General features: G+C 63.4%; 2 protein-coding genes across 5 annotated transcripts; one reads left to right on the top strand and one right to left on the bottom strand.

Moving 5' to 3' along the window:
- Positions 1 to 629: 629 nt before the first annotated feature.
- On the top strand, positions 630 to 2768 carry LAGE3 (L antigen family member 3). The gene is made up of 3 exons (XM_059158278.1): positions 630 to 883; positions 2005 to 2133; positions 2422 to 2768. The coding sequence occupies exons 1-3, from the start codon at positions 645 to 647 to the stop codon at positions 2534 to 2536; spliced, it is 483 nt and encodes a 160-aa protein (XP_059014261.1). The 5' UTR covers positions 630 to 644; the 3' UTR covers positions 2537 to 2768.
- A 5171-nt stretch (positions 2769 to 7939) lies between these two features.
- Positions 7940 to 23408, bottom strand: PLXNA3 (plexin A3). Of its 4 annotated transcripts, none has more exons than XM_059157662.1 (33): positions 23046 to 23408; positions 20908 to 21531; positions 20070 to 20609; positions 19688 to 19870; positions 18633 to 18761; positions 18461 to 18561; positions 17996 to 18167; positions 17752 to 17908; positions 17573 to 17672; positions 17284 to 17398; positions 16926 to 17126; positions 16696 to 16792; positions 16348 to 16538; positions 16121 to 16266; positions 15922 to 16042; positions 15705 to 15841; positions 15426 to 15596; positions 15033 to 15126; positions 14686 to 14925; positions 14450 to 14593; positions 14136 to 14370; positions 13890 to 14032; positions 13549 to 13805; positions 13373 to 13439; positions 13114 to 13260; positions 12867 to 13026; positions 12607 to 12710; positions 12274 to 12370; positions 11817 to 12007; positions 11367 to 11536; positions 10577 to 10789; positions 10201 to 10351; positions 7940 to 9080 (listed from the first exon to the last, which is right to left on the bottom strand). In XM_059157662.1, exons 2-33 carry the CDS (start codon positions 21502 to 21504, stop codon positions 8985 to 8987), a joined length of 5667 nt encoding a protein of 1888 aa, XP_059013645.1. In that variant the 5' UTR covers positions 21505 to 21531; positions 23046 to 23408; the 3' UTR covers positions 7940 to 8984. The 4 variants fall into 4 exon arrangements, with proteins under 4 accessions (XP_059013645.1, XP_059013649.1, XP_059013648.1 ...); XM_059157666.1 differs by having other exon boundaries at positions 18044 to 18167; XM_059157665.1 differs by having other exon boundaries at positions 17996 to 18119.
- Between the last annotated feature and the right edge of the window lie 314 nt (positions 23409 to 23722).

The raw sequence follows: 23722 nt of genomic DNA, 5'->3' as shown, positions 1-23722 counted from the left end.
TGGCTCCCACGGAGCCCTGAGGGGCGGGGCTTCGCGAGAGAGCGCTCATTGGCCAGGCAGCCGTGGGGCGGGGTCTCCGGCAGCTCCCGGGGCAGCTGACCGGGACTGTGGGAGGCGAGTCTAGGGCCCAGCAGGCTCCGCGGGGCCGGGGCGGGTCGGTGGGGTTGGCCGGGGTGGGGGGCGATGGAGGCTGTTGGCGCAGGCGCTCCGGGCAGCCCGAGTCGCGTCGCCTACAAAGGCGCTGAGCTTTGCGAGGAAGCGCTCGCCGGCTCGGCAGCCATGGGTCCTCCCAGGGCCCGAGGGTGCAAGGGCCCACTGGGCGGGCAGCGACCACAGGCCCGGCGGCCTCCCTAGGAGCCCGTTGGCGCAGGTGCCCTGGGGACGCGTCGGGCTCTGAGACGCAGGGCTTGTGGAGAGAGCCGCGCTTTCCTGGCGGGCCCCCGCCGGGTCGGTTTGGCGGGAAGCGGCCACGCGCCCGGCACCCTTTTCCCCCCACGCCGCCCCGCCCCGCCCCGCCTCTCCCCGTCCCTCCCCTCCCCTCCCCGCCCTGAGACAGTGGCGTGCGCGCGGCGCGGAGGCGGGGCCTCGCGAGGGGCGGGGCGGCGGGAGCGGCGCCCGGAAGGCGGGGGCGGGGCGCGGCGGCCATGCAGGCGGCAGGCGCAGACGCAGGCGCGGGCGGCGGGGCGGGCGCTGCGGACCACGGCCCGGACGGCCAGGACCGTCGCGGTGGCCGGGGCGGCCCCGGCTTTCCCGGCGGCGCGGGCGAGGCCGCTGCTACCGCCGCCGGCAGGGCTCGGCCCGTCTCGCGCGCACGGCACGTCCCGGAGCCGGGCGGAGACGCCGCTGCCACGACTGGACGGCGGGAGACCCGAAGACACGGATTGTATCCTGCCCGAGCGGACGGCGGGGCCTGGGCCGGGGACTGGCTGTGGGCGCCAGGGCCCCTGAGGGACCGAAGGGTCGGGGCGGCCTGCGGGCGGACAGGGAGAGGGGCGGTGTTCACAGGGGGCTGGGGACGGCTAGGGCGGTCCGGCCAGGGCTGGTGGGACAGTGGTCACCGGGGGAGCGGCTGGAGGGTCTGGCCGAGGCTGGTGGGACAGTGGTGTGGGGGGGGGGTGGAGACTGTGGGAGTCCAGCCCGATTGCTGGTGTGGTAGTAGTCACCGGAGGAGCGGCTGCAGAGGTCTGGCCCAGGGCTGGTGGGACAGTAGTCACTGGGGGAGGCTGGGGGTTCAGGCCCGGGGCTGGTGGGACAGTAGTCAGCGGGGGCGCGGCTGGGGGTTCCGGCCCAGGGCTGGTGGGGCGGTGGTCCCCAGGGGAGCAGATGCGGGGGACCGGCCCAGGGCTGGTGGGACAGTGGTCCCTGGGGCAGGCTGGGTGGTCCGGCCCGGGGCTGGTGGGACAGTAGTCACAGGAGGTGGAGAGGCTGTGGGGGTCCAGCCTGATTGCTGGTGGGACAGGAGTCAGTGGGGAGCGGCTGCAGAGGGCTGGTGGGGCCGTGGCCACCGGGGGAGCGGCTGGGAGGGTCCAGCCCGGGCCGGTGGGACGGTGGTCACCCGGGGAGTGGCTGGGGGGGGGGCTGGGTCCCGCCCAGGGCTGCGGGGACACTGGTCACAGGAGATGTTGGGGAGGCTGGAGGAGTCCAGCCCGGGGTTGGTGGGTCAGTGGTCACCGAGGGGGTGGAGGAAGCTGGGGGGTTCTGGCCCGTGGCTGGGGGAGTGGGGGGCGGCAGAGAGATGCCAGCAGGGTGCCAATGGCCTGGCTTTAGAGGGACGGGTCGGGGAAGGAAGGAGGGAGAGCCGGGGATGGCCCGGTTGCGGGGGAGCGGGGGTGGGGGGCTATGGGCCTGGCTTGGCGTCTGGGGCCCGGGTGGCTGGGCGTGATTAGGTCGGGGAAGGAGGTGGGAGCTGTCTGGAAGGGGACTGGGCTCGTCAGGGGGGCCTGAGAAGGGCGGGGGGGCAGGCACAAAATCCTTTGGATGGTGCCTTAAGCTGGTCTCCTCCAGTGCCCTCTGCGTCCCTTTTCCATCCTGCTTGGAGGCGGAGATCGCCTGTGGGTCCCTGGCCCCAGATGCCGAGCCCCACAGAAAGGCTGTCGAGAAGCAGCTCACCGTGAGCGGCAGCGTCCTGGCCGTGTAAGTTCTGGAAGGGGGCCCGGTGGGAGCGGTAGCCGATAGCAGGCCCGGTCTCCACGGAAGGGGCACTCAGCTGGACACACAGAGACCCTCCATGAACGGTTACTTCCAGGGACAGGGGTGGCGGAGGCTGTCTCGGCCTGCACCTGCAGCCTGGCCTGGGGTACAGGGAAGTGCCTTCATTGGGATGTCGGGGTTGGTGGGCTGGATTTGGGGCGGGGGGCGGCAGAGCAAGGAAGGGGAGAAGCTTCCACCTCCAACTCGGTTGTCTTTTCTGCTCCCTTTCAGCCGCTGGAGAGCTGAGGATCCTCGCCTCCTGCGAATTTCCGTCCTCAACTTCCTGGACCACCTTTCCCTGGTGATGCGGACCATGCGGCGCTTTGGGCCCCCCATTTCCCGCTAAGCCTGGGCTGGGGAGAGGGGCTGAAGTCTATCGTGTCCCTCCCCGGGGACTGCGTCCTTCCCGGGACAGGGACTCCTGTCGTACCTGCTGCCCCTGTGTTAGGAGGGCCTAATCCTCTGAGGCTAACGGCCCCAGGGCACTCAGGGCCCCTTTGTTTTGTTTTGTTTTGTTTTGTTTTGTTTGCCGCTTAAACGGTCAGTCACTGCAGACCATTAAAGGGAGCTGAGCTGTGCGATTCTGTCTGGGTTTCTTTTCCGCCATGGCACCGCCTTCAGAGGGTCTTCCCTTTGTCCTCGGGGAAGCGGAGGGGAGGTTCTGGGATGGAGATAGGGAGGCGCGAGAGCGGACTGAAGACAGTGGAGGAAACGGGAGCACGCGGCTTCTGTCCTTCTCTGTCCTTCCCTGTCCTTTGCTGTCAGCGGCTCTCTCCGCTCGGTGGAATGTGTCCTTCGTTTTCTCCTTGTGTTTAGATGCTAAACGGAGAATAATGAAGAAGGGGTAATATTTTGCACGTTTCACATGTCCCCGCATGTTTTCCCCACCGAATGTGAACTTTTCCTCTCTGAAAACGCTGAGTGCATTCTCGAATGCATGCATGAAAGATGTGTTCTCATGTCATTACTGAACTTTTAAATTCTCTTCAGCTTTGCCAATGAGAGATGGTGAGTCAGTGGGACTCTGGCGTAAAATCTTTGTATGATGCTTCCTTAAGATACGTTAATAGAGGCAGAATTACTTGGTTAAATGTTTATTATTTTTTTCTATGTTTTTTAAGATTTTATTCGTCAGAGAGCACAAGCAGAGGGAGAATCAGGCTTCCCACTGAGCAAGGCAGCCCAATGCCGCGCTCCAGCCCAGAATCCTGGGATCATAACCTGAGCCACCCAGGCATGCATATTTACTGTTTTAAGATTTTATTTATTTATTTCGGAGTACAAGTGAGGGAGACAGACCAGGGGAGAGGGAAAGTGCCTAAATATTACTATTTTTCTAAAGATTCTTTTTTTTTTAATTAAAATAGAAAATTACTATTTTTATTAGTGAGAGAGAGGGGTTGGAGGAGGAGAGAGACAGAATCTCAAGCAGATTGCTGCTGAGTGTGGAGCCCAAATGCGCGGCTCAACCCCACAACCTTGAGACCATGACCTGAGCCAGAATCAAGAGTCAGACACTCAACTGACAGAGCCACCCAGGCGCCCTGCTATCCTGCTATTCTTTTTTATTTTTATTTTATTTTTTTTTTTTTAAAGATTTTATTTATTTATTTGACAGAGAGAAATCACAAGTAGATGGAGAGGCAGGCAGAGAGAGAGAGGGAAGCAGACTCCCTGCTGAGCAGAGAGCCCGATGCGGGCCTCGATCTCAGGACCCTGAGATCATGACCTGAGCCGAAGGCAGCGGCTTAACCCACTGAGCCACCCAGGCGCCCTCTTTTTTATTTTTTTAAAGATTTTATTTATTTATTTGACAGAGATCACAAGCAGGCAGAGAGAGAGTGGGAGGCAGGCTCCCTGTTGAGCAGAGAGCCTGATGCGGGGCTCGATCCCAGGATCCTGGGATCATGACCTGAGCCTAAGGCAGAGGCTTTAACCCACTGAGCCACCCAGGTGCCCCGCCCGGCTATTCTTTTTTTATTTATTTATTTATTTATTTATTTATTTGACAGACAGAGATTACAAGTAGGCAGAGAGGCAGGCAGAGAGAGGAAGGGAAGCAGGTTCTCTGCTGAGCAGAGAGCCCAATGCGGGGCTCGATCCCAGGACCCTGAAATTATGACCTGAGCCGTAGGCTGCGGCCCAACCCACTGAGCCACCCAGGCGCCCCCAGCTATTCTTTTGAAACTCTGACTCAAGACGGCAAAATTAGGGGCACCTGGGTGGCTCAGTTGGTTGAGCATCTGCATTTGGCTTAAGTCATGCTCCCCAAGTCCTGGGGTGGAGCCCTGCATAAGACTCCCTGCTCAGCGGGGAGCCTGCCTCTCCCTCTGCCCACTGCTCCCTCTGCTTTGTGCATACTCTCTGACAAATAAATGAAATCTTTAAAAAAAAAAAAAAAGTGTAAAATTCCTCTCCAGAAAATGCACCCTCCTGCCAGAATACAGGTTTTCCACCTTATCACCACTGGCTCTCTGGCCAAGTTTTTTAAAAATTACTCTGGGGACGCCTGTGTGGCTCAGTCAGTTAAACATCTGCCTTCCACTCAGGTCATGATCCTGAGGTTGTGGGATCGAGCCCTGCATCGGGACCCTGCTCAGCGGGGGTCTGCTTCTCTCTTTGCGTCTGCCCCTCCATCCTACCCCCTGCTCGTGCTCTCTCTCTCGCTCTTTCTCAAATAAATAAAATTTGTAAGAAAAAAATAGTTTGCATGAGAAGAGCAAGGAACCCAGAAACACTAGAATCAGAGCTTTGTGGCTGACAGGACTTAGCTCAGCGACGACAAGTGCTGGGACAATTGAGCTTTTCGGCCGAAGGAGTGCACTTTCTAGAAAACACCGCGTCCTGTACGCTTGCCCAGCCCAGGGGTTCCAGCAATCCTTTGGTGGATGTCGTGGGACTTTCTCCATAGGTGATCAGGTTTCCTCAGGATAAAGACAGTTTTACTTCTTCCTTTCCAATATAGATACCTTTTTGTGAAGAATTTCTCTCCTAGTTGTAGGTTGGACTTTCCCTGCTTCTCTGCGTGCCTGGTAGTTTTAGATTGGATGCCAGATATGATCTTCCTTGGGTGCTGTATATCTTTGTATTGCTGGACAGATCTGTGAGCTTTAGTCTGAGATGCTATTATGTGACCATGAACAGTTTTATCCTTTTCAGCTTACTTTGAAGATTTGTTCTATGCACCAGAACAACTCAATGTAGCGGTCAATTTTCCCCCATCACTACTGAGGCAAGACCCTCTGGGTGGCCAGTCTGATGCCTCCTGAATTGTGAGCTTTGCCTTCTTGGCTGGTAGGGACAGCTGTGACGTCCTGTCGTGCTCAAGCGCCAGACAAACTACCTTCCGTTCTTCAAATGGTCGTTACCCCAGCCTCGGGCAGTTCCCTCATGCACTGGCGATGGTCAGTGGTCTGCGGCTTACTCCAGCGGGACCCTCTGAGGATGTGCAGGCTTTCCTCCACCCACTGCTCCCCACATCCTTGGCCCTGCCAACTTGGGGTCCCCGGGCTTTCAGTCCCGCTTCCTAAACTAGGAGTATCCATTGGGCTTCACCAGGAACTTCCTCTGCCAACGATCACAGGGCGCATCTCTGACTTCTCCCCGCCCAGAGATCGCTGTTCTTCCTGCACCATACCTGCGTTCTTTATGGTGTGTGTTTCATCGAGTCTGTGTGGTTTGTGGGGCTCCTTCAATTAAAGCCCCCCAAATTGGGTTGTAACTCCGTCCTCCGTTAGTCCAGATGCAAGAACAGAAAATCTGCCATTGTGGCACATGGAGACTGCCTGTGCTGCGCGTGGGGGAAAGAGTGACGCTGCTTGGGTTGGGGGCGGGGGGTGGCGGTGGCAGGGGGACTGTAGTTGTGATGATGATGACAACGAGGACTTGCCTGACAGCAGGCGACAGCAGGGGTCGGTCTCTTGTCTTCCTTTTTAAAAATCTTTTAAAAAAATTTTTTTTAATTAAAAAAATTTTTTTTTAAGATTTTTTAATTTATTTATTTGACAGAGAGAAATCACAAGTAGATGGAGAGGCAGGCAGAGAGAGAGAGAGGGAAGCAGGCTCCTTGCATTATGGGATGCCTGGGTGGCTTAGTCAGTTGGGCAGCTGCCTTCCACTCAGGTCATGATCTCAGGGTCCGGGGATCAAGTCCCCGCATCGGGCTCTCTGCTCAGCAGGAGGCCTGCTTCTCTCTCCGCCTCTGTCTGCCGCTCTGCCTGCTTGTGTGCTCTATTGCTCTCTGACCAATAAATACATATCTTTTAAAAAAAGATTATATTTATTTTAGAGAAAGGGAATGTGCACACCAGCAGGGTGGAGGGAACAGAGACGGAGTGTCAAGCAGACTCAGCACTGAGCACAGAGCCCGACATGGGCTTCACCTCGGGACCCTGAGATCACAACCTAAGTTGAAACCAAGCATCAGACGCTCCCCGGACTGAGCCACCCAGGCGCCCCTTCAAAATCAGTTTTAAGACTTTATTGTTTGATACATGAGAAATTCGCTCTTACACCGCTGTCCACTCTGCATCCCCTATTCATTCTCCCAGAATGGTTCTATTCTAGTCACTCGTGGTTTCTTTCCCCAAAGGTTAAAAATTGACGCATTTAGTCTTGCATTGGCTTAGTTCCCATAACCTCACAGCGGTCATGTTCGAAAACCATCTTCCTTGGCCTCTCTCTTCCACCCGCCTGCACAGCAGACATCCAAGCACTTCCTTTCGTCTGGGCTTGAAGCCTTGTCCCAGATCAAGCAGCTTTCTCTTTACCCTTTACCTCCCCTTTTTGTTTGCTATGTTTGCAGTCAGGTTTAGTGAGGTCTAATTTCCATCCTGTAACCTCCTCCTCTTCAGGCGTACAGGTCTAGGAGTTTTAACAAATGCAGTTTTGTAACCACCACAGTCCACTGCATTGGCCCCACAGACGGACTGCTGAAGCTGCTGGGTGGCGCTGACACCCAAGGCAGATCACACAACTCTATCACCAACCCTCCCTGGGCTCCCCTCTGACTCAGAGACAAAGAGCCCTTTACAGTGGCCGACAGAGGGGGATGGGACCCAGGCCCCCCCATCTTCTCTGGCCTCTTCCGCTCCCCCCTCCACCTTGCTCCCTCTGGTCCAACCACACCGGCCTCCTCTCCTTTCTCAAACAGGCCAGGCCCACCCCTGCCTCAGGGCCCTTGCACAGGCTCTTTCAGGTCTGGAAATCTCTTCCCCTGGTGTTCCTGCCGGCTCACTCAAACTTCATTCCCTTCATCCCACTTCCTCGCCTCCTGCATGACTTTAACATGTGAGGGGGGGGCAGGCGGAGAAGAAGCAAGCAGGTGCTTCGGGCTGGAGGCAGTGGGGCAGTAAAGCACTGTCCGATATGGAGGAGTCTGGGGAGTTCTGCACAGAGGGGGACAAGAGCTACTGCTGGTTTCTCGGGTTCCCAGAGCCTGCTGCACTAAGACTAGAATGAGGGCAGGCAAGTGGGACAGAAGTGGGGACCCTGGGCATCCAGGCAGGAGCCCAGGGTAGCTGGGACTTGACTGGGGGCATGGAGGTGGGGAGAAGGGAACAGATTCAGACTGGACCTTGAAGGGAGAGCCACCAGGGCTGGCTGAGGATGGACATGGCCCTCGCCCTCCTCAGAGCCTCAGGACGCCGGCTCGAGTTAGCCCTCCCACCACCCACAGGCCGACAGCCTCCCCACCTGCTTCTTTGTGCACCGACCACCCACTTGCCCCCAGGACAAAGCCACACGAGACTCCATTTTCCCAACACTTAATTAGGAAAAGAATTCCATGAACAGCGACGACAGAAAGCTCATGCCCGAAAAGAGGAGAGAAGTGGGTTTGGGGGCCCAGGAGACGGGGCCAGAGCCCTCACCTCAGAGAAAGAAGAACCAAGGAGTAAGGCACGGCCGCCGTGACCAGGCCACGCCGGGCAGGCGCAGGACAGGGTGGCTGAGGGCAAGGGGTCTGGGGCAAGTGCGTACAGCACGGAGGACATGTGGCAGTAGTGCCGGGAGAAGGAGAGTTCCAGAGCCCCCAGGCCCGCCTCCAGCCTGGGCCCAGGCCCGCTTCTAGTTGTCCTGGTGCTGCCAGCGAGGCCAGGAGAAGGTCCCATCTGACTCTGGAGCTGCGTGGGAGGGGGATCTGTGGCTCAGCTGCAGGGAGAACCCTAGGCCCACCCCGTCACAGTCCATGGGTGGCGCTGGTGGGGGCGTCCCCTCCCTCTATCCCCGGCTGGCCCCCAAGTGCTGCTGGTGCTGAGATCCCCCCTCCCCCGCTTGGAATGGGCGGGGCCAGCCACAGCGCAGGGGGGAAGGTGCCCGAGGACAGGCCAGGGCTGCTGCTGTCACAGAGGAGCCAGGACGACTCAAGGACAGAAGGGGTGTGTGGGTGACAGCATCCCGGAGAAGGGACACATGGTTACAGATGGGGGTGGCGAGAGGGAGATAAATTAAATAAATAGGCTGTTAGGGGTATAAATAGCGAGGACGGCACGGACTGCCACAGCACAGGGGCAGGAGGGCTGGGGAGAGCGGGGCGGGGGGGGGGTGGACAAGAGGGTAGGGGGGTAGGGGGCGGGGGTATTGCTGCTGCCGGGGTCGGGGGCTTGGTCCTGTCACCCCTGCCCCCCCACAGGGCCCAGAGGAAGGCACTAATGAAGGGGGCACCCAGGTGTGCTGGGGGCATATTGGACCGGGGACCCCCCTCGCCCTGCCCCCATGCCCCCCCGGATCCAGGGCTCAGCCAGGAGGACAGCTCAGGACCGAGTCGCCCCGCCCCGCAACCGGTTCCGCCACCCTCAGCTGTTGCTGGACACGAGGCTGATGATCTGTTCCAGTTTTTGTCGTAACTTGTGCTTCCGACAGGAGGCATCTCGGTCCAGAGCGGTGAGAACCTGGGGGAGGGGGGTGTCCCCCCGGAGCGGGGCTGGCGAGGAGGGGCCAGTGCCCTCCGGCCAAAGCCCTCCTCCCCAGCTGGAGCTCTTCCCTCCCCGGCGCCTGGGCGCGCCCCGTCCTCTCTGGGGGACCCCCGGGCACGGGGAAGGAGGCACAACCCCTCCCCCGGCAACTCGGTGGGCAGCTTCTCCTGCGCCCCAGAGCCCCTCCTGCTGCAGAACCGGGCTCCCTGCTCTCGGGGGGGCCAGAGGGCAGCCCCTCCCGAGAGCGGCCCGGATGGCTGACCCCGAGCTCCCCAGCCCCTCGGCACACGCAACTCCCACGCCCACCCGAACCTCTCTCGGGCGGGTTTCCAGAAGGCGTCCTGTCCCTTGACCGGCCGCAGCCCCCGCGGAGCCCCTCGCTCCCTCCTCCCTGACCTCCCCCCTGCCCCGGTGCGCGCCTACGTGCGACCCTTCCCGAGCCGGGAGGTCACCCTGCACCTGCCCTCTCGGGGTCCCTCCCGGCCCTCTGGCCGCCCCCGCTGCAGTCTCCGTGGCTGCTCCCTCTCTCCTCCACCACCTCCGAGTGTCCCAGGGCCCCAGGGCTCGCTGCGCAGGCCGCTTCTCCCTCTACACGGGCTCTGGGCCGCCCTGGTGAGCTCGTGCAGGCTCCGGGCTTTCAGGGCCCGGTCCTGGCTGGAAGGTTCTCATTTCCAGTAATAATACATCCTCAGTCTCACATCTCTAATGTTTCCAGCCTCCTGAGGCTGCAGTCACAAAAACCATGGGCCCTATAAGGCTCTAGCCCTGCTCACCTTCTGGCCTCACCCCTCTGGGCACCCCCACATCCACCCATCCCTTCCCTGGACCTTTACTTTTGCCCAACCAGAACTTGACTCTCTGGCCGGTGGCTTCTCTCCTAGGTCCCTCAAACCCCAGCATCTGCGGAAAGCATCCCAGGTGCTGGCCTGGAGGCTGGCTAGGCGGGGCACTGTGAGCAATCTCAGGGGTGGCCTCTAGGCCCTCTCTGTCCCCTCCCACGCCCTGGAGCTCCCTTACCCTTACTGAGCCCCCCACTTTTGCCACCAAATGCATGTTCGGGGCCTAACAACTGGGCGCCTGTGGAACTGGCACACACCTCCTGGCGGTACTTGGTGACGTAGAAGTAGAGTTCGCTGAGCGCGCTCAAGATGTTGAAGTCACTGGCATGGAGACGCGACTGCTCCACCAAGTAGGCGTCCATGTCCTGGTCGCTAATGGACGCCATCTTCGCGATGTCCCGGTAGTACCTGTCGGAACCCTGAGTAGGTCACAGAAGCAGGTGCCGCCAAAACCCCTGACCTGGCTCTCAGGCCATTCTCCGGGCCTTCTTCCTAAAGCCGACAGGGCTGGGGAGAGGGTGGGGTGGCAAGCGGGCTCTCTGGGCTGCCCAGTCAAGCTCCCCTCCCACACAGCACACCCTCCCTCTCCCCAACCCGCCCCAGGCCCACCCAGCAGGGGGCTGCAGGGCCCACCTCTCCACCCAGCTTTTGTAGTTGGGGATGTCCTTGGCATAGAGCAGCTTGTTGGACGGGGAGTCCTTGCCCAGCCGGTGCTCGGACGTGGAGCACGAGTCCATAAAGGTCTGGGCCACCACGGATAGGCAGGCGTCCGTGATGCTGCTCTTGTGGATGTCGAACACGAACTGGGGGTTCTTGATTACGTTCACCCAGAAGCGCAGGGGCAGGCTAGGGAGAGGAGCAAGCGCCTGAGGCCCCCTCCCGCCAATGCTCCCCGGCCAGCCTGGGCATGGCCAGGGTGACATAGTGAGGTTGGCCGTCCCTTAACTCCCTGCCAGCCTTCTTGCAGAGAAAAACACAAGCCCATGGCCTTCCATCCTAACCCCATGGCCGGCATCCCCACCTCCCCTGCTGCCGCTGACAGCACCGTGGCCCCCCATCCTGCACCACCCCGTCTTGCCACCCCCCGTCTTTTAACAGCCTCCCTGCACAGCCCCCTGTCCAGCGGCAGTCCCCTGTCCTATGGCCCCCCATCCAGCACCCCCCAACACAACCCTCCGTCCTGCGGCCCCCCATTTGGTACCCTCCCCACACGGCCCCCCCATCCTGCGCCCCCACCCCATCCAGTGTCCTCCTCGCACTGCCCCCTGTCCTGCAGCCTCCCGTCCAGTGGCCCCCCTGTCTGGTGCCCTCCCCGTGCAGACCTCCATCTGGCAACCCCCCATCTGGCACCCTCCCGGCTCGGACCCCCGTCCTGCGACCCCCTGTCCGGCTCCTCCATGCGTGGCCCCCCATCTGGCGGTACCAGTTGCTCTTCCAGGTATGGCGCACGTCAGGGTCACTGATCTGGCGCTGGTCAGCCTGCTCGTCCAGGAAGTCGAACATGTACTTGATGGCCAGGGGCAGGGCCGATCCCCGGTGGGCCGTGCTGAATACCGTCTCAAAGAGGTCGTCCACAAACTTCTGCAGCGTGCCCTGCAGGGGCTCGGCAAGAGCACAGGCCATGACGGGGCCAGGCCGGGACAGCCCCGCTGTAGAACCAGGGCAGGGGACAGGGGCCTCACCCAAGACAGGCCCAGCCTCAACCTCTGGCTGGAAGTTCCTGAAGCAAAAGCCTGAGAAAGGCCCGCCGGATGCGACCAATCCCATGGCCTCCCCCCACCCCGCCCCAGGGCAGGCCAGGCCCACCACAGGGCCAAGGCCAGGCTACAAGTTGTCTGGGCTCAGGCCATGGTGGCTCCCAGCAGGCCTGCACCTTGGTGGCCAGCAGTCGCGTCAGGTAGATCTCCGAGACCATCTTGCTGCCGCGGTCCCCCTCCCGGTGGTCAGCGTGGTCATGGTTCTTCACCAGGTGCCACAGCTTGGTGCCAGTCTCCTGGTCGGGCGTGATCATGGGTGCCCGAGAACGGAGGCTGTCGGGGCTACTGGCCGTGCGCAGCAAGCTCTCTGGGGCCAAGGACAGGCATGCCCCTTAGGCCAGCGGTTCTTGCCCCGCTCTGTCCTGGGAGCCCAGCAAGTGAAGGGGCGGCCTGCCTGCTCCCACTGGCCCAGGCCCACGTCTAGGCTCCACGAAACTCAAGGCCTCCCAAGGTCAAGGCCTGGGGAGGCCACCAGAAGCAAGCCGGCCCTGCAGCGAGGGGGCCCCCCATGATGGCTGACATGGCGTCGAAGGGCACAGAGCCAGCAAAGGCTGCCACGCAGAAGGCACCTACCGTAGCGGCTGAGGGAGCGAGTAAAGGTGAAGGAGTTGGCCATGTTGTAGGCGGATACTTGTTTGGGCACCAGTGCCACCAAGGAACCATCTGTCACCTGGAAAGCCCGGAGACAGAGGCAGGTGGTACAGGAGGCTGAGGGGCCAAGGCCTCAGCCGCCACCCAACCTGACCCTGCAGGGCGCACGGGCAGAGGCACCTGAGCCTCCCTGCGCAGGGACCATGACCACAGGGGCAGGAGAAGGGAGGAGCCGGTGCCCTAGCTTCTGTGTCGTCAGGACGGGGCCATGGCTCCCAGGTGGCCCTGGGGATGAGCAGGCCCCCTGCCCCTCACCTGGTAGTGGGCCAGCGAGTTGACCCTCTTCCAGTCACACTCGATCTTGGTGGTGACATCTTCATCCTGGAGGATGATGCGGGCCATGCGGCCCTGACGCCATTCTGCAGGCCACAGACAGCCCTTGAGGTCCTGCCTGGGGTCCCCCCGGCCCTGCACCCACTCCCCTCCAAAGACAGAGCCCAAATGGGGGTGTGAATGCCAGCCGGTGTGACGCGGCCACAGGGTGGGGGCCAGGAAGAAAGGAAAGGGCCGCTTACCTAGGTCCATGTCCTCAGCTCTGGGGCGCTGGGAGTACGGGATGCCCTTGTACACGGTGTCTAGCAGCTTATCTTTGGCTTGGGTGATGCTGTCACAGTTGAGAACCTTCACTGGGACCTGAGTGCTGCCCTCGCTCTCCGGGAACAAGCAGTGCAGGGTCTGAGAGTGGGGGGCACCACGGGGTGGGTCCTGGGTGAGGCTCCTTCCCCTGTGCCTGGATCCCAGCCCACCTGGACCCCAGCTCACCAGCGTCTTGTAGTCAATCTGCTGCCGGATGAGCTTGTCCTCGCTCAGAGAGTAGCGGGCCTCGCCCGTGATGGCATCAATGGGGCCCTTCTCCATCTGCTGCTTGATGGCGCAGTAGAGCAGGAAAAGCGGCTCCCCGGCACACTCCTGCAGCCAGGGTCGGGCACCCGGCTCGCCACCTGCCTGCCAGCTAGTCGCCTCCCCCGTCCCTGCACCCCATCACCTCTGCCCGCCCCTGGCCCCATCCCCACAAGTGCACCTTCAGAAACTTGTGCAACAGGAACGTGAACCAGTTGGTAAGCATCTTCTCGGCCACCGACTCGGTCCTAGGGCATAAGGGGCACTGGGCCAGCAGGCAGAGAGCAGCCTGGACGGGGCCTGCTCTAGCAGGGGTGGGGGGCAGGCCGGGGGCGGGGCTGCCTCCCCTCCCAGTACCTGCGCAGCAGCAGCTTCGGGTGGTTCCTGCTCTCCAGGTTCTTCTCGATGAGGTCAGCCAGCAGCTGCTTGAGCAGCCCCGTGGCGTAATCCAGGCGGCTCTGCAGGACCACCATGGTGAGCGAGGCCACGGTGCCACGGTCGCGCATGGAGAAGCTACTCTGGGCCTCCAGCGTGTGAATGAAGGTGAGGACGAAGGCGCGGCTGTGCAGTAGCTGCCCGAAGAGGCGCAGGGCCTTCTCGACGTGCGGGGGTGTCTGAGAGGGACGGGGAGTCTCAGAGAGTGTGTGGGGGGGGTCCACTGAGGGGACAAGGAGTGGGCAGGCAGGGCGGGGACTCACATCCAGCTCCTTGAGCACTGGATGGGCCTCAATGCCCGGAAAGAGCACGCGCACGGCGTACGTCCGGTAGTCCAGGAACGGGATCTGCACGCCATCCATGTGGCTGGTCAGCTCGTTGATATCCGTCTGCAGCTCCGCGAAGGCTGGGAGGGGCAGGGAAGTGGAGTGAGCAAAGCAGGGGAGGGGCCCCCCTCCTCCCCGCCCCCCTCCCAGGCCCCCCCCCGCCACGCCCCCCGGCCCAGGCACCTTCCTTGCACTCCAGAGCCACGCGGGACTCCAGGTTGTCCATCTGCAGCTGAAGCCGCTTGAGCGTGCGGTCTGCGTCCTGGGTCTTGCGCTTGTAGGCCACCAGCACGGCAGTGATGGCCAGCAGCAAGAGCCCGCCGCCCGCCGCCAGGCCCACCATGGCCGGCAGGGTGAGCGCCCGCTCGGCCGTGATGTGCAGGGTACCCAGCCAGAACTCCAGGCCGCCCACCAGGACCTGCAGGGACCAGCGCGCCGTGAGCGCACCCCCACGCCCACCCCACGCGCCCCTGGAGGCCTCCCCTGTCCCCACCCACCATGACAGGTTGCCGGCCTGTCTGGCGCGGAGAGTCACATAGGAGCTGCGTGTCGGAGACAGTGAGCGCGCACGGCTGGCCCCCGATCAGCACCGTGTAGTTGAGGCGAGAGGTGCCCGCCGCTGCAGGGATCAGATTCTTGCCCTGTCGGCGTGGGGGGGGGGGGGTGACACGACAGGGTCGTGGCTGTGGTTCCCCACCTCCCCGCCTCTCCTGACCCTGTGCCCCACTCATACCTTCAACACTACGTGGGAGCCGGGTTTGACATCCAGGACGCCAGAGGGCCCGAGGGGCTCAAAGCTGGGGTCCGGGTAGTAAGTGAAGGAGGACCGATTGAGGGAGCGAGCCGTCTGCACATGGTCCAGCAAAAAGCCGAACTCATCGGGATGTTCTCCCTGGACCTGGGGTTGCGGCCGTCCCAAGAAGATGCCGGGGGCCTTACACAGCATGGCAGTGTCGTTGATCACCTGGCAAGTCTGTGGGGACAAGGGAGGGCAGCCCAGTGGCTAAGGCCACAGGGGGCAGGGGCGGGCGGGGTGGAGGCGGGGCGGGGCGGGGCGGGGCCACAGCGGCCGGCACTCACATTGGTGGTCTCGATGCCTCGGTACTTAGCCCGGACCCGGGGCTCCTGGACTGTCAGTAGGTGGGTCCCACTCACAGTGATGGCAGTGCTTCCACTGGGAGCGGTGGGGGGGGAGGGGCCTCAAGGTTAGGGTTAGGGTCCTCCCTCCCCCCACTACCCCCAGCCTGGCCCAGGACAGCTACCAAGGCTGCGGGGGAGCCGAGGGCCTCCTCTACCCAGGGCGCTGGGTGGATGGCAAGGAAAGGACTGGGCCCCCTCTGCCGGTGAGGGCTTGGGCTCCCAGGAGGTGTAACCTGATGCCCGAGACTCCGGCCACCAGGTAAGGCCCCAGAACAGCTCAGGGACACAATTCCTGACTGCCATCAATGCTCCTCATTTTTCCTAGGGTCTTACTTGATTATGCTCCAGGTGGGCTCAAGGCGAGTGACAGTGGGGTCCTGGGTGTAGGTGTAGAGGACTCCAGGGCTGGAGATGTTAGCACGGTCGATGGCCAGGGTGATGGGGGCCTGGCTGGGGCCCAGAGTGGACACGGGGGAGATGCACACGATGGCCTCGGCATCCCTCCTACATTGGCAAGCAGGGCGCTTAGGGCAGGTAGCTCAGGGCCAGGACCCACCCTGCCTTGTGTCCCCTACAAAATGCCCAGGCTGAAGCTGACAGGGCCCTGCCCACCTCACAAACTGGCACTCGCCATCTCTCACGGTCACAGTGACCCTGCTGCCGGCATCCAGAGAGCTCCCGGAGATGGTGAGCCGTGTGCCCCCAGAAGCGGGGCCCCGACTGGGACTCACGCGGTCAAACGCTGGTGTCTGTGGGAGAAGCACCCTTGAAGGGCAGCTGGGGGGGTACTCAGCAGGAGTGGGGGGTACGGGACAGGCATCTCACGCACCACGAAACTGTAGAGCTGCTCAGACTGCGTGCGAAAGTCAGCCGAGCAGTCACCCACGCAGAGCTCAGCGGGCCCGGGCGGCGGGCTGGGCACCAGTGACTCCTCCATCTCACACACGATCCTGGGGGTCCAAGAAGGTCAGGGCCAGCTGCAGAGGGCCCAGGGCTCAGGGCCCCGGTGCGCACGCAGCCGCACTCACCTCTCAGCGCTGATATACTCTGAGGGGATGGAGTTGCAGCGCACACCCGCAACCCGCAGGCCCACCTCTCGGTAGCTGAGGCCCAGGTTCTCGCCCACAATGGTGACCCGGGTGCCTCCCTCCTTGGGCCCCATGAGTGGGTGGATCTGCAGAACAGGAGGAGAGGGGACAGGGTGAGCCCAGATTGGCAGGTGCCCAACTGAAAGAAGAGGGCAGGGGGGACTGACCTGGGCAATGCGGGGGTGGCTGCAGCGGGTGCCCTTCTGGCTCGGGTGCATCCAGTTGGTCTTGGGGGCCGGGCAGTGGGCCCGCAGCTGGCACCTGTGCTCCGAGATGCACCAGCCACAGTTGAAGCGAGGGTCAGCCTTGAGGCAGAGGCCGCAGCTGGGCCGCTGCGCCCAGCACTTATACAGGAGAGCTGTGGGCAGAGGGCACTGCTGGAGAGCAGCCGTGCAGGGGCCCAGGGCTCGGAGGACCCCGATGAAGGGTCCCCCCACATACACACCATATGCAGCCCCAGCTCATAGCAACTGGGCCCCAGGAAGCGAGCTCACCAGCCCCATCCCACCCCTCACCTCGGAAGGTGGCAGGCTTGTCGATAGGAAAATCTCCATCCCAGACCACAGAGAAGTCCAGCTCCGTGTCACCATACTCGTCACCGTCATAAGAGTACTGGGAGAGAGGGAGCCGCGTTAGCCGCCCCCCCCCGGGGGGGGGGCTGGCCTTAGCCCCGCCCACCCCAAAGCCCACGCCCCACGCCACGCCACGCCCCCTCACTCCGCCTGGCCCTGGGTACCGCCCCCACCGAGGCATTCTGGCACTGCACGCTGCTGCTGTTGAAGCGCACGGCTGGCACCCGCTGCTGGCGCCCCTGCACCCGGACCACGCACTCGTAGTTCTTCTGGCCGGACTGTGGCTGCGGCAGGTTCTTGGCCCGCAGGGTAAGAGGCTGCATGACACCCACTGGGATCAAGAGGTCCCCGCTGGGCAGGATCTCAGGGCAGCCCTGAGGGGAGAACACCCGTCAGCCACACACACGCACGGGGTGGGGGGGTGGGGGGGACCCGGGGGGAGGCTCCGAGAGAAACCCGGAAGATCAAAGGCAGAAAGGTCAGAGAGCCCAGCCCCCTGGCACGCAACATCTCCCCCTGCCCCCGCCTCACCTCAGGGCTGTGGACCCTGCCCTCCTGGAAGGAGCACTCGTGGGGGTGACTGGTACACACGTGGCGGTACTTACACCAGTGGCAGGGGTAGGGGCTGCCCACGCAGGACACGCACCTGGTGGGGGAGAGGCTTAGGAAGTCCGAGGACCGGGCCTGCCCTCCTACCACTCTCCCCTAGGCCCGATGGGGAAACGGGAGGGAAGAGGGCCCGAGGGCCCGCCCGAAGCCCACAAAACCCAGCAAGGGATGAAGAGATGGGGGGACAGAGGTCAGAAAGGCCAGGACTCACGACTGGAGTGCGCTGCAGTTGTAGAAGACGAAGTCGACCCCGGCGAACTTGACCCCCGTCTCCCTGGACAGCAGCTGCAGCCGCACGGTGCGGGTAGCCCCTGCAGCGAGTCCAGAGGTGGCCGTGAGCAAGCCCGGGACGCAGAGTGCCCCCAGCCCCGAGAGCCCCAGCCCACTGACCATGCCCGCGGGTGAGAGCCCGGAGCTCCTGGAGGGAGGGCGAGGGGCACCGCAGCTCCCCCGAGGGCAGCGGGACGGCCTCGCTCTCTGTCACCTCCTCAAAGGCACAGCTCACGCCCACGCTGAGGTCTGGCACGTTGCGCATGGCCACAGTCAACTGCGGGAGGCAGAGGAGTCAGAGTGCGGCATGCGGCATGCGACCTCCCCACCGCCTCAGCCCACGCGCATCTGCCAGGCCACACACCTGCACCCCGGGGGAGGTCACTGAAACGTTGTTGGGCCGGACCCGCACCTGGACACACTTGCTCAGCTCCTCAGCAAAGCCGTGTGGGGCTGAGGCACCCGGACAAGCCCCTTCGCGGCAGCATCTGCGTGGGATCAGGCCAGAGCCTGTGATGCAGCCGCCCCAGAGGGCCCTGGCCAGGGAAGTCGTGGAGGTCTGGAGGGAAGAGGGGCCAGCTGGCCCAGCCCACAGTGCCAGGCAACAGTGTGCTCTGGCATCGTCCCCTGGGGTCCGAGAAGTGTCCCGGAGGATGGAGGTTCTGCTCATTAGTTGGATGAAATAGAAGGGGAAGGAGGAGGAGGCCACAAGGGCATGACCGGGAGAGACGGGCACGTGGGCAGCCCACAGGGGGTCTAGATGACTCCTCTCTGGAGCAGGGCCTCCCCAAAGCCACCCTCCCCACTGGCCCCCTGCGGCCACCCTCACCTGTGCTGCAGCACACACCAGCCACAGTGGGGGTCCCCTGAGCCAAGGCAGGCCGCACAGCTCCCATACTGCTCACAGGTCTCCACTGGGAGCTGGCTCACCTGGGGACAGCCGTGTCAGTACCTGCCCAGCCCCCCACCCTGCCGCCCACCGCCGCCCGCCGTGGGCCCACCTGCTTCTCACTCAGGAGGTAGATGTGCCGGTGATCAGGGCTGAAGAGCAGGTCCCGGAGTATGGGGCTGCCATCCACCACAGGCACTGTCTCGTAGAGGTGGGCGTACTGGGAGCCATCAACCCGGACCTGGGCCACGAGACAAGCCAGCTGGATGTCATAGCTGTGCCACATGCACCCAAGGCATCCTCTTATCAAGCTGCAGCCAGGGCCTGGAGGGGTTCGGCACTCAGCCTGCCCCCCAGCCCCTGCCCCCGGCCCCCATGGGCAGGGGAAGGAGGGTTCAAAGGCCATCCCTGGAGGCCACTGGGGGTGTCTCAGCCAGTCAAAAAGGCCTCCAAGAACTAGAGATGGAGAGATTCATGGTACCTAGGCCTGGGGGAGAGGGGAAGAGCTCAGGGTGGGGGAGGGCGTTTTGCAGGGTGACCTGTCCTGGAACAAGAAACTGACAATGCTTGGACTACTAAGCACTGTTCTGGAGACTTACTGAGAGGCACACCTGAGATGGGGAGCAGGGTGTGATTTGGGAATGATGCCTCCCCAGCGTGGTTTCAGAAGCACATGAGGGCCCAGGAGGGGGACAGACTGGGCTCTCTTTACGAATCTCCCCCACCCTGCCCCATGTTCCCAGCCCTCCTGGGGGCAGCACAGGGCCAGCCATCCTGACTCCTGTCCCTTCAGAGCACAGTGGAGCTCCCAGAGTCCATCTCCCCCTTTCCCATGACCCTCTGTCCCAGAATGGAAGCAGCCCCAGGGCCCATGAGGGGACAAGAGGGCACAGGCTCAGCGGGGACGGGGTGGGGGTGTCACAGTCACATTTCTTCCTCATTCATTCAGCAGAGGACTCAGCAACGATGGCTAGCAAGGAGGCCCCAGGATGGGCCTAGGCTGTGTTACACGAGCCAGCCCTTTAGGCCATGGCGGGCACTAGCATTGCAGAGGGTAGAATGTGACTGGGTTCCTGGGGCCCGGTCTGGGCAATCCGCCTCCCCTCCCTGGGCCCTGCCCTGTCCGGGGCCTCACGGCACATGTTCTGGCCCCGGCCCCCAGCCTACCTTCTTCAGACTGCCAGTGCGCGTGCCGATGAAGACCACGGAGTGCTGGCGGTAGGTGTAGGCAGCCACGCTGGCCATGCCATCGCTGCTGTCAGCCAACAGAGGCAGCCCCTCGATCACGTGCAGGCCCCCCAGGGGCTGGTTCAGCACCAGCCCACAGAAGTTTCCATTTATCTGCATGGGCTGGCGAAACAGGAGGGGTGCAGTGAGAGTCAGAGTTGGGGGACAGTGGCTGGGCGGAGGCCACATGACCCCATATTCTGGAAGGAAGCAGGAACTGGCATTGGCTCCCCACCAGCCAAGACCAACTGTGGGCCCTGGGACCCTGCGGGAAGTCAGAGGCGGCTAGAGCAGCGGCCCGGGGGGGGGGGGGGGCACTCACCGTATTGATGCAGGGCAGCTCCTTGTTGAGCAGCCAGGGCAGGGCCAGCGTGCCCTCCCCACGGTAGCAGGACTGGATGCGGCGCCGGATGTGGGCGTTGATGGTGCTGAGGGTGAAGAGGCAGAGCACAGTCTGCCGCGGGGGGCTGGCCCGGTTCTTCTGGCCCTGGGAGAAGACGGTGAAGAGCACGTCCTCATCAGGCGGCACACCCAGGGCCTGGGCCAGCAGCAGGCCGGGCTTGGCCAGGTGGGCGCTCTGCACCAGGCGGTACTCCACGCCTCGCCAGGAGCAGCCGATGGGGAACTCCACATACGAGTAGAACTCCGAGTCCCCGGCACACATGCGCACAATCTTGGACGTGAAGAACTTCTCGCCTGCCGCGTCCAGCAGCGTCTGCTGCGTGTCCAGCTGCAGCGTCAGGAAGTACACGAAGGAGGCGCTCACGAAGCCGTAGATGTAGTAGATGTCGAAGGCGGGGTACGAGGACAGCGTGTCTGAGGGGATCTTGATCTGCGAGGACACGAACTCGTCCTGGTATACCTGGGGAACAGGTGGAGGGGGCGGCGTGGGACAAGGCCCCCCGCCCCTGTGGTCCTGGGAGCCCCGGCCGCAAAGGCCACCGACTGCAGGGGAGAGGGGGGCAACGGCCTGCATCCTGGGCCCTCGCCCGTCCTCCCATCCCCACCAGCCGCTCGTCTCCTCCCGGGGTGGGCCAGGGGCGGCCCAGGGGGAAGGCAAGGAGGCCAGCGGTAGCCGATCTCGGGAGGGCCGAGCAGAGACACCGGGGCGCGAGCGCCCGGCACCGGCCTGAGAGGGCACGGGCAAGGGGCCCACCCACCAGACTGAACATGTCACTGCTGTCCTCGTCGCTGATGAGCTTGCGGGAGCTGAGGGTGGGGAAGTACTCGGACTTGCCGTCCACCGCGGTGCCCACGAACAGCTTGCTGGGCCCCTGGTCCTGCTCCACGATGACGCCAGCCATAGAGTCCGGCTCCTGAGCCCCCGACAGGTAGTGCTCCTTGCGGTGGTGGGGCTCGCCCAGCTTGAAGAGGTCGTCCAGGCGCAGGAACTGGCAGACGCCCTGCCACACGCTGCCGCAGGCCACCAGGCGGCGGGCCGCGTAGTCCACGAGCAGCAGCTTGTTCACGTTGTCCGCGGGCGCCAGGCGGTGCGCGCATGCGCGCATGCTGGGGGGCGGGTAACAGCGGGCATTGTCCTCCACCGGCCCCGTGACGTGGGCGCGCAGCTCGGTCAGGTTCGGAGCCAGCTTGAAGACGCGGTTCACCGCACCCACAAACACCTCCCCAGTCACCCGGTGCACCGCCAGGTGGGTGAGCGTAGTGTCCGTCACCAAGAAGGCAGGGAAGGTCCTGCTGCCACCCACGGCCCCCGCCACGGCAGGCAGGAACAGCAGGAGGAGGCCAACAGCAGGCATGGCTGGCAGCTGCACCCAGGGACAGGCCTGAGCAGGGAGAAGCAAGAGCAAATAAGAGGCCTTCCCCCCGCCCCCACCTGGCCCGGGGCTCGCACCCACCCGCAGACTGGAGTCCCAGATGGTGACCGTGGCCCGGTGCGAAGGGCCTCCACCAGGGCGCATGAGTGAGCAGCGAGCACAGGCGGGCTTGACGGCCATCAGTCACCCCCAGCCCCCGCTGGAAAGGAGCCAGGAGGCCTCCCCTCAACCAGGCCACACCCAAGGGGGCAGCAGAGCCAGAGGCTGGGAGAGGCAAGGCGGGAGGCCTTCCCAGAATGAGACGCCAAACACAGATCCTGGAGCTGAGGGTGGCGGGCCACAAAGAGCCTCCATAGGCAGGCCCCAGGCCACGGAGACAGCCCATGCCCAATTTGGGGGGAGGGGAAAGGCAGAGAGTGAACAATCACAAGTGTGTGTTTTGAGGTGGGTGGGAGGGCCACCTCCCCAGAGTGCCAGCGCCACCAGGAGGCCCAGGTCAGATGTCTGAGGCATCAAGGTCTGAGAACAGACCCAGCGACCTCACATCCCTGGTCCGGGCCCCAGCTGCCTCCTTGCCCTGAGGGCCTCCCTCAGCGGACTGTCCGGGAGCCTGCTGTCTGGCTACCCACAGCAACACAAAGCCGAGTTGTGCCTGTTCCCACAGCCACGCGCCCAGACAGACATAAGTCAGGCTCTGCTCAGGCACAGCCAGACAGATGGCCCAGGCAGCCCTGTGCAGCTCTCCCTCCAGATCCAGAGGTTAGTTGGGGAAGGGGAGGTGTAGGGGGGGCAGAAGGAGCCCTATGGAAAGGAAACAATGTCCCCCAATACAGCGAGGCCTTAGGGAGATAGGGTGGGGGCCATAGGGACAGAGCCCAGCTTGGCCAGGTCCTCGCCCCCAGGCCACACCCAACTTCTCTGCCAGCTCCGGGCAGCAAAGCCAGCAGAGCAGTCTCGTGGCAGCCAACGGGGCAGGGCTCAGCGCTACCCTCCCTGAGCCCAAGCCTGAAGTGGGACACAAAGTATCCAGGTTGGGGGAGGGGTGCAGGGAACCAAAGTAAGAGAGCATATAAGAGAGAAAAAGAAAAAAAAAAATGCATTTGCTAGAACAAGGAACAGGCCCTGCCTGAAACTGCCGACTTTCAGCTCAGACTGATCATCTATCTCTCTGGGGCTCTTTTGTCAGGTCTGCATCCTGGACCCCTAATGCAACAGCCAGAGAAGAAAGGGAGGCGGGAGAGAAGGGGGGGCACATCCCACCCTAACCTCCTCCACACCCCGCAGGAATACAGGCCTAGGAATGGAGACCTGGAAAGGCAGGACGTGCAACCCAAGCCCCCATCCCAACCTCCACCTGTAAGCGGGAGCCTCAAGCATCACAGGCACACCCAGCGGCTCTGCAAAGGGACAGCCCCTCCCAGAGATGCGCCTCCAGCGCCCCGCTCCCCGATGCCCCTCCCCGTGCTGCTGGCCTGGCTCGCCCTGCTCCCACCACGGGCACCCCTCGGCCGACCCACTAGTACCTAGTGGATGGAGGCGCCGCAGCAGTCCTTGGAGGGGTCGCTCCTCAGCCACAAAGGGTCCCCATAGGGCAGGGGAGCTGGGCTCAGACGGGCGGTCCTTGCTGGCGCTGGGCCCGCAGGACCAGTCAGGCCGGCGCCCGAGATGCGAGACAGAGGCAGGGCCTGACCCCTTCAACACCCAGCCGGCCGAGCCCTGGGCCGCTGAGCCGCTTGGCTCTGAGCGGGCGGCGGGAAATGGAGGCCACCTACCTACCTGTCCCTCCACCGCCGCTGGCTCCGGGTGGCCGCCTGCCAGCCACGTGGACGCGCACCCCGAGCCCCACACCGGCCCCACTCGCGCGCCCCCGCCGCCGCGCCCCGTGCGCGCCCCCGCCGCGCCCACACAGTGGGCAGGCCCGCGGCCGCCAGGGCCTTTTAAACCCGGACCGTACCACCGCGCCGGCCGGGGGCGCCCAGGGAGAGCCGGGCGGCCGGGCGCGCGGGCGGGAGCCGCTCCTGCTCCTGGGGCCGCGGGAAACCCTGCGCGCCACCCGGGACCCCAGGAACCGCCCGGGTCCCCGCACAGCGAGCGGACCCCCCCCCTCGCCCCGCACAATGGCCGCGTCCGCGAGACGCGCCTCTCCCCCACCTCCCCGCCCGCAGCCTCCTGCAACCCTGGGACCCGTGCGCGCCCGCGC

This window comes from Mustela lutreola, chromosome X (genome assembly GCF_030435805.1).
Source record: "Mustela lutreola isolate mMusLut2 chromosome X, mMusLut2.pri, whole genome shotgun sequence".
Taxonomy (NCBI): domain Eukaryota; kingdom Metazoa; phylum Chordata; class Mammalia; order Carnivora; family Mustelidae; genus Mustela; species Mustela lutreola.
The sequence above is the reverse complement of the archived record's forward strand: the minus strand, read 5'-3'. Positions and strand labels throughout refer to the sequence as shown.

Excerpts from the sequence above, each read along its gene's own strand:
- LAGE3 (XM_059158278.1), top strand. The coding sequence starts at position 645 with ATGCAGGCGGCAGGCGCAGACGCAGGCGCGGGCGGCGGGGCGGGCGCT. Across the intron at positions 884-2,004 it reads GAGACCCGAAGACACGGATT|TGCCCTCTGCGTCCCTTTTC; the intron begins GTATCCTGCCCG and ends GGTCTCCTCCAG. Across the intron at positions 2,134-2,421 it reads AGCGGCAGCGTCCTGGCCGT|CCGCTGGAGAGCTGAGGATC; the intron begins GTAAGTTCTGGA and ends GCTCCCTTTCAG.
- PLXNA3 (XM_059157662.1), bottom strand. The coding sequence starts at position 21,504 with ATGCCTGCTGTTGGCCTCCTCCTGCTGTTCCTGCCTGCCGTGGCGGGG. Across the intron at positions 18,562-18,632 it reads ACCTCCTGAGTGAGAAGCAG|GTGAGCCAGCTCCCAGTGGA; the intron begins GTGGGCCCACGG and ends GGCTGTCCCCAG. Across the intron at positions 10,352-10,576 it reads TACAAAAGCTGGGTGGAGAG|GTACTACCGGGACATCGCGA; the intron begins GTGGGCCCTGCA and ends GGGTTCCGACAG.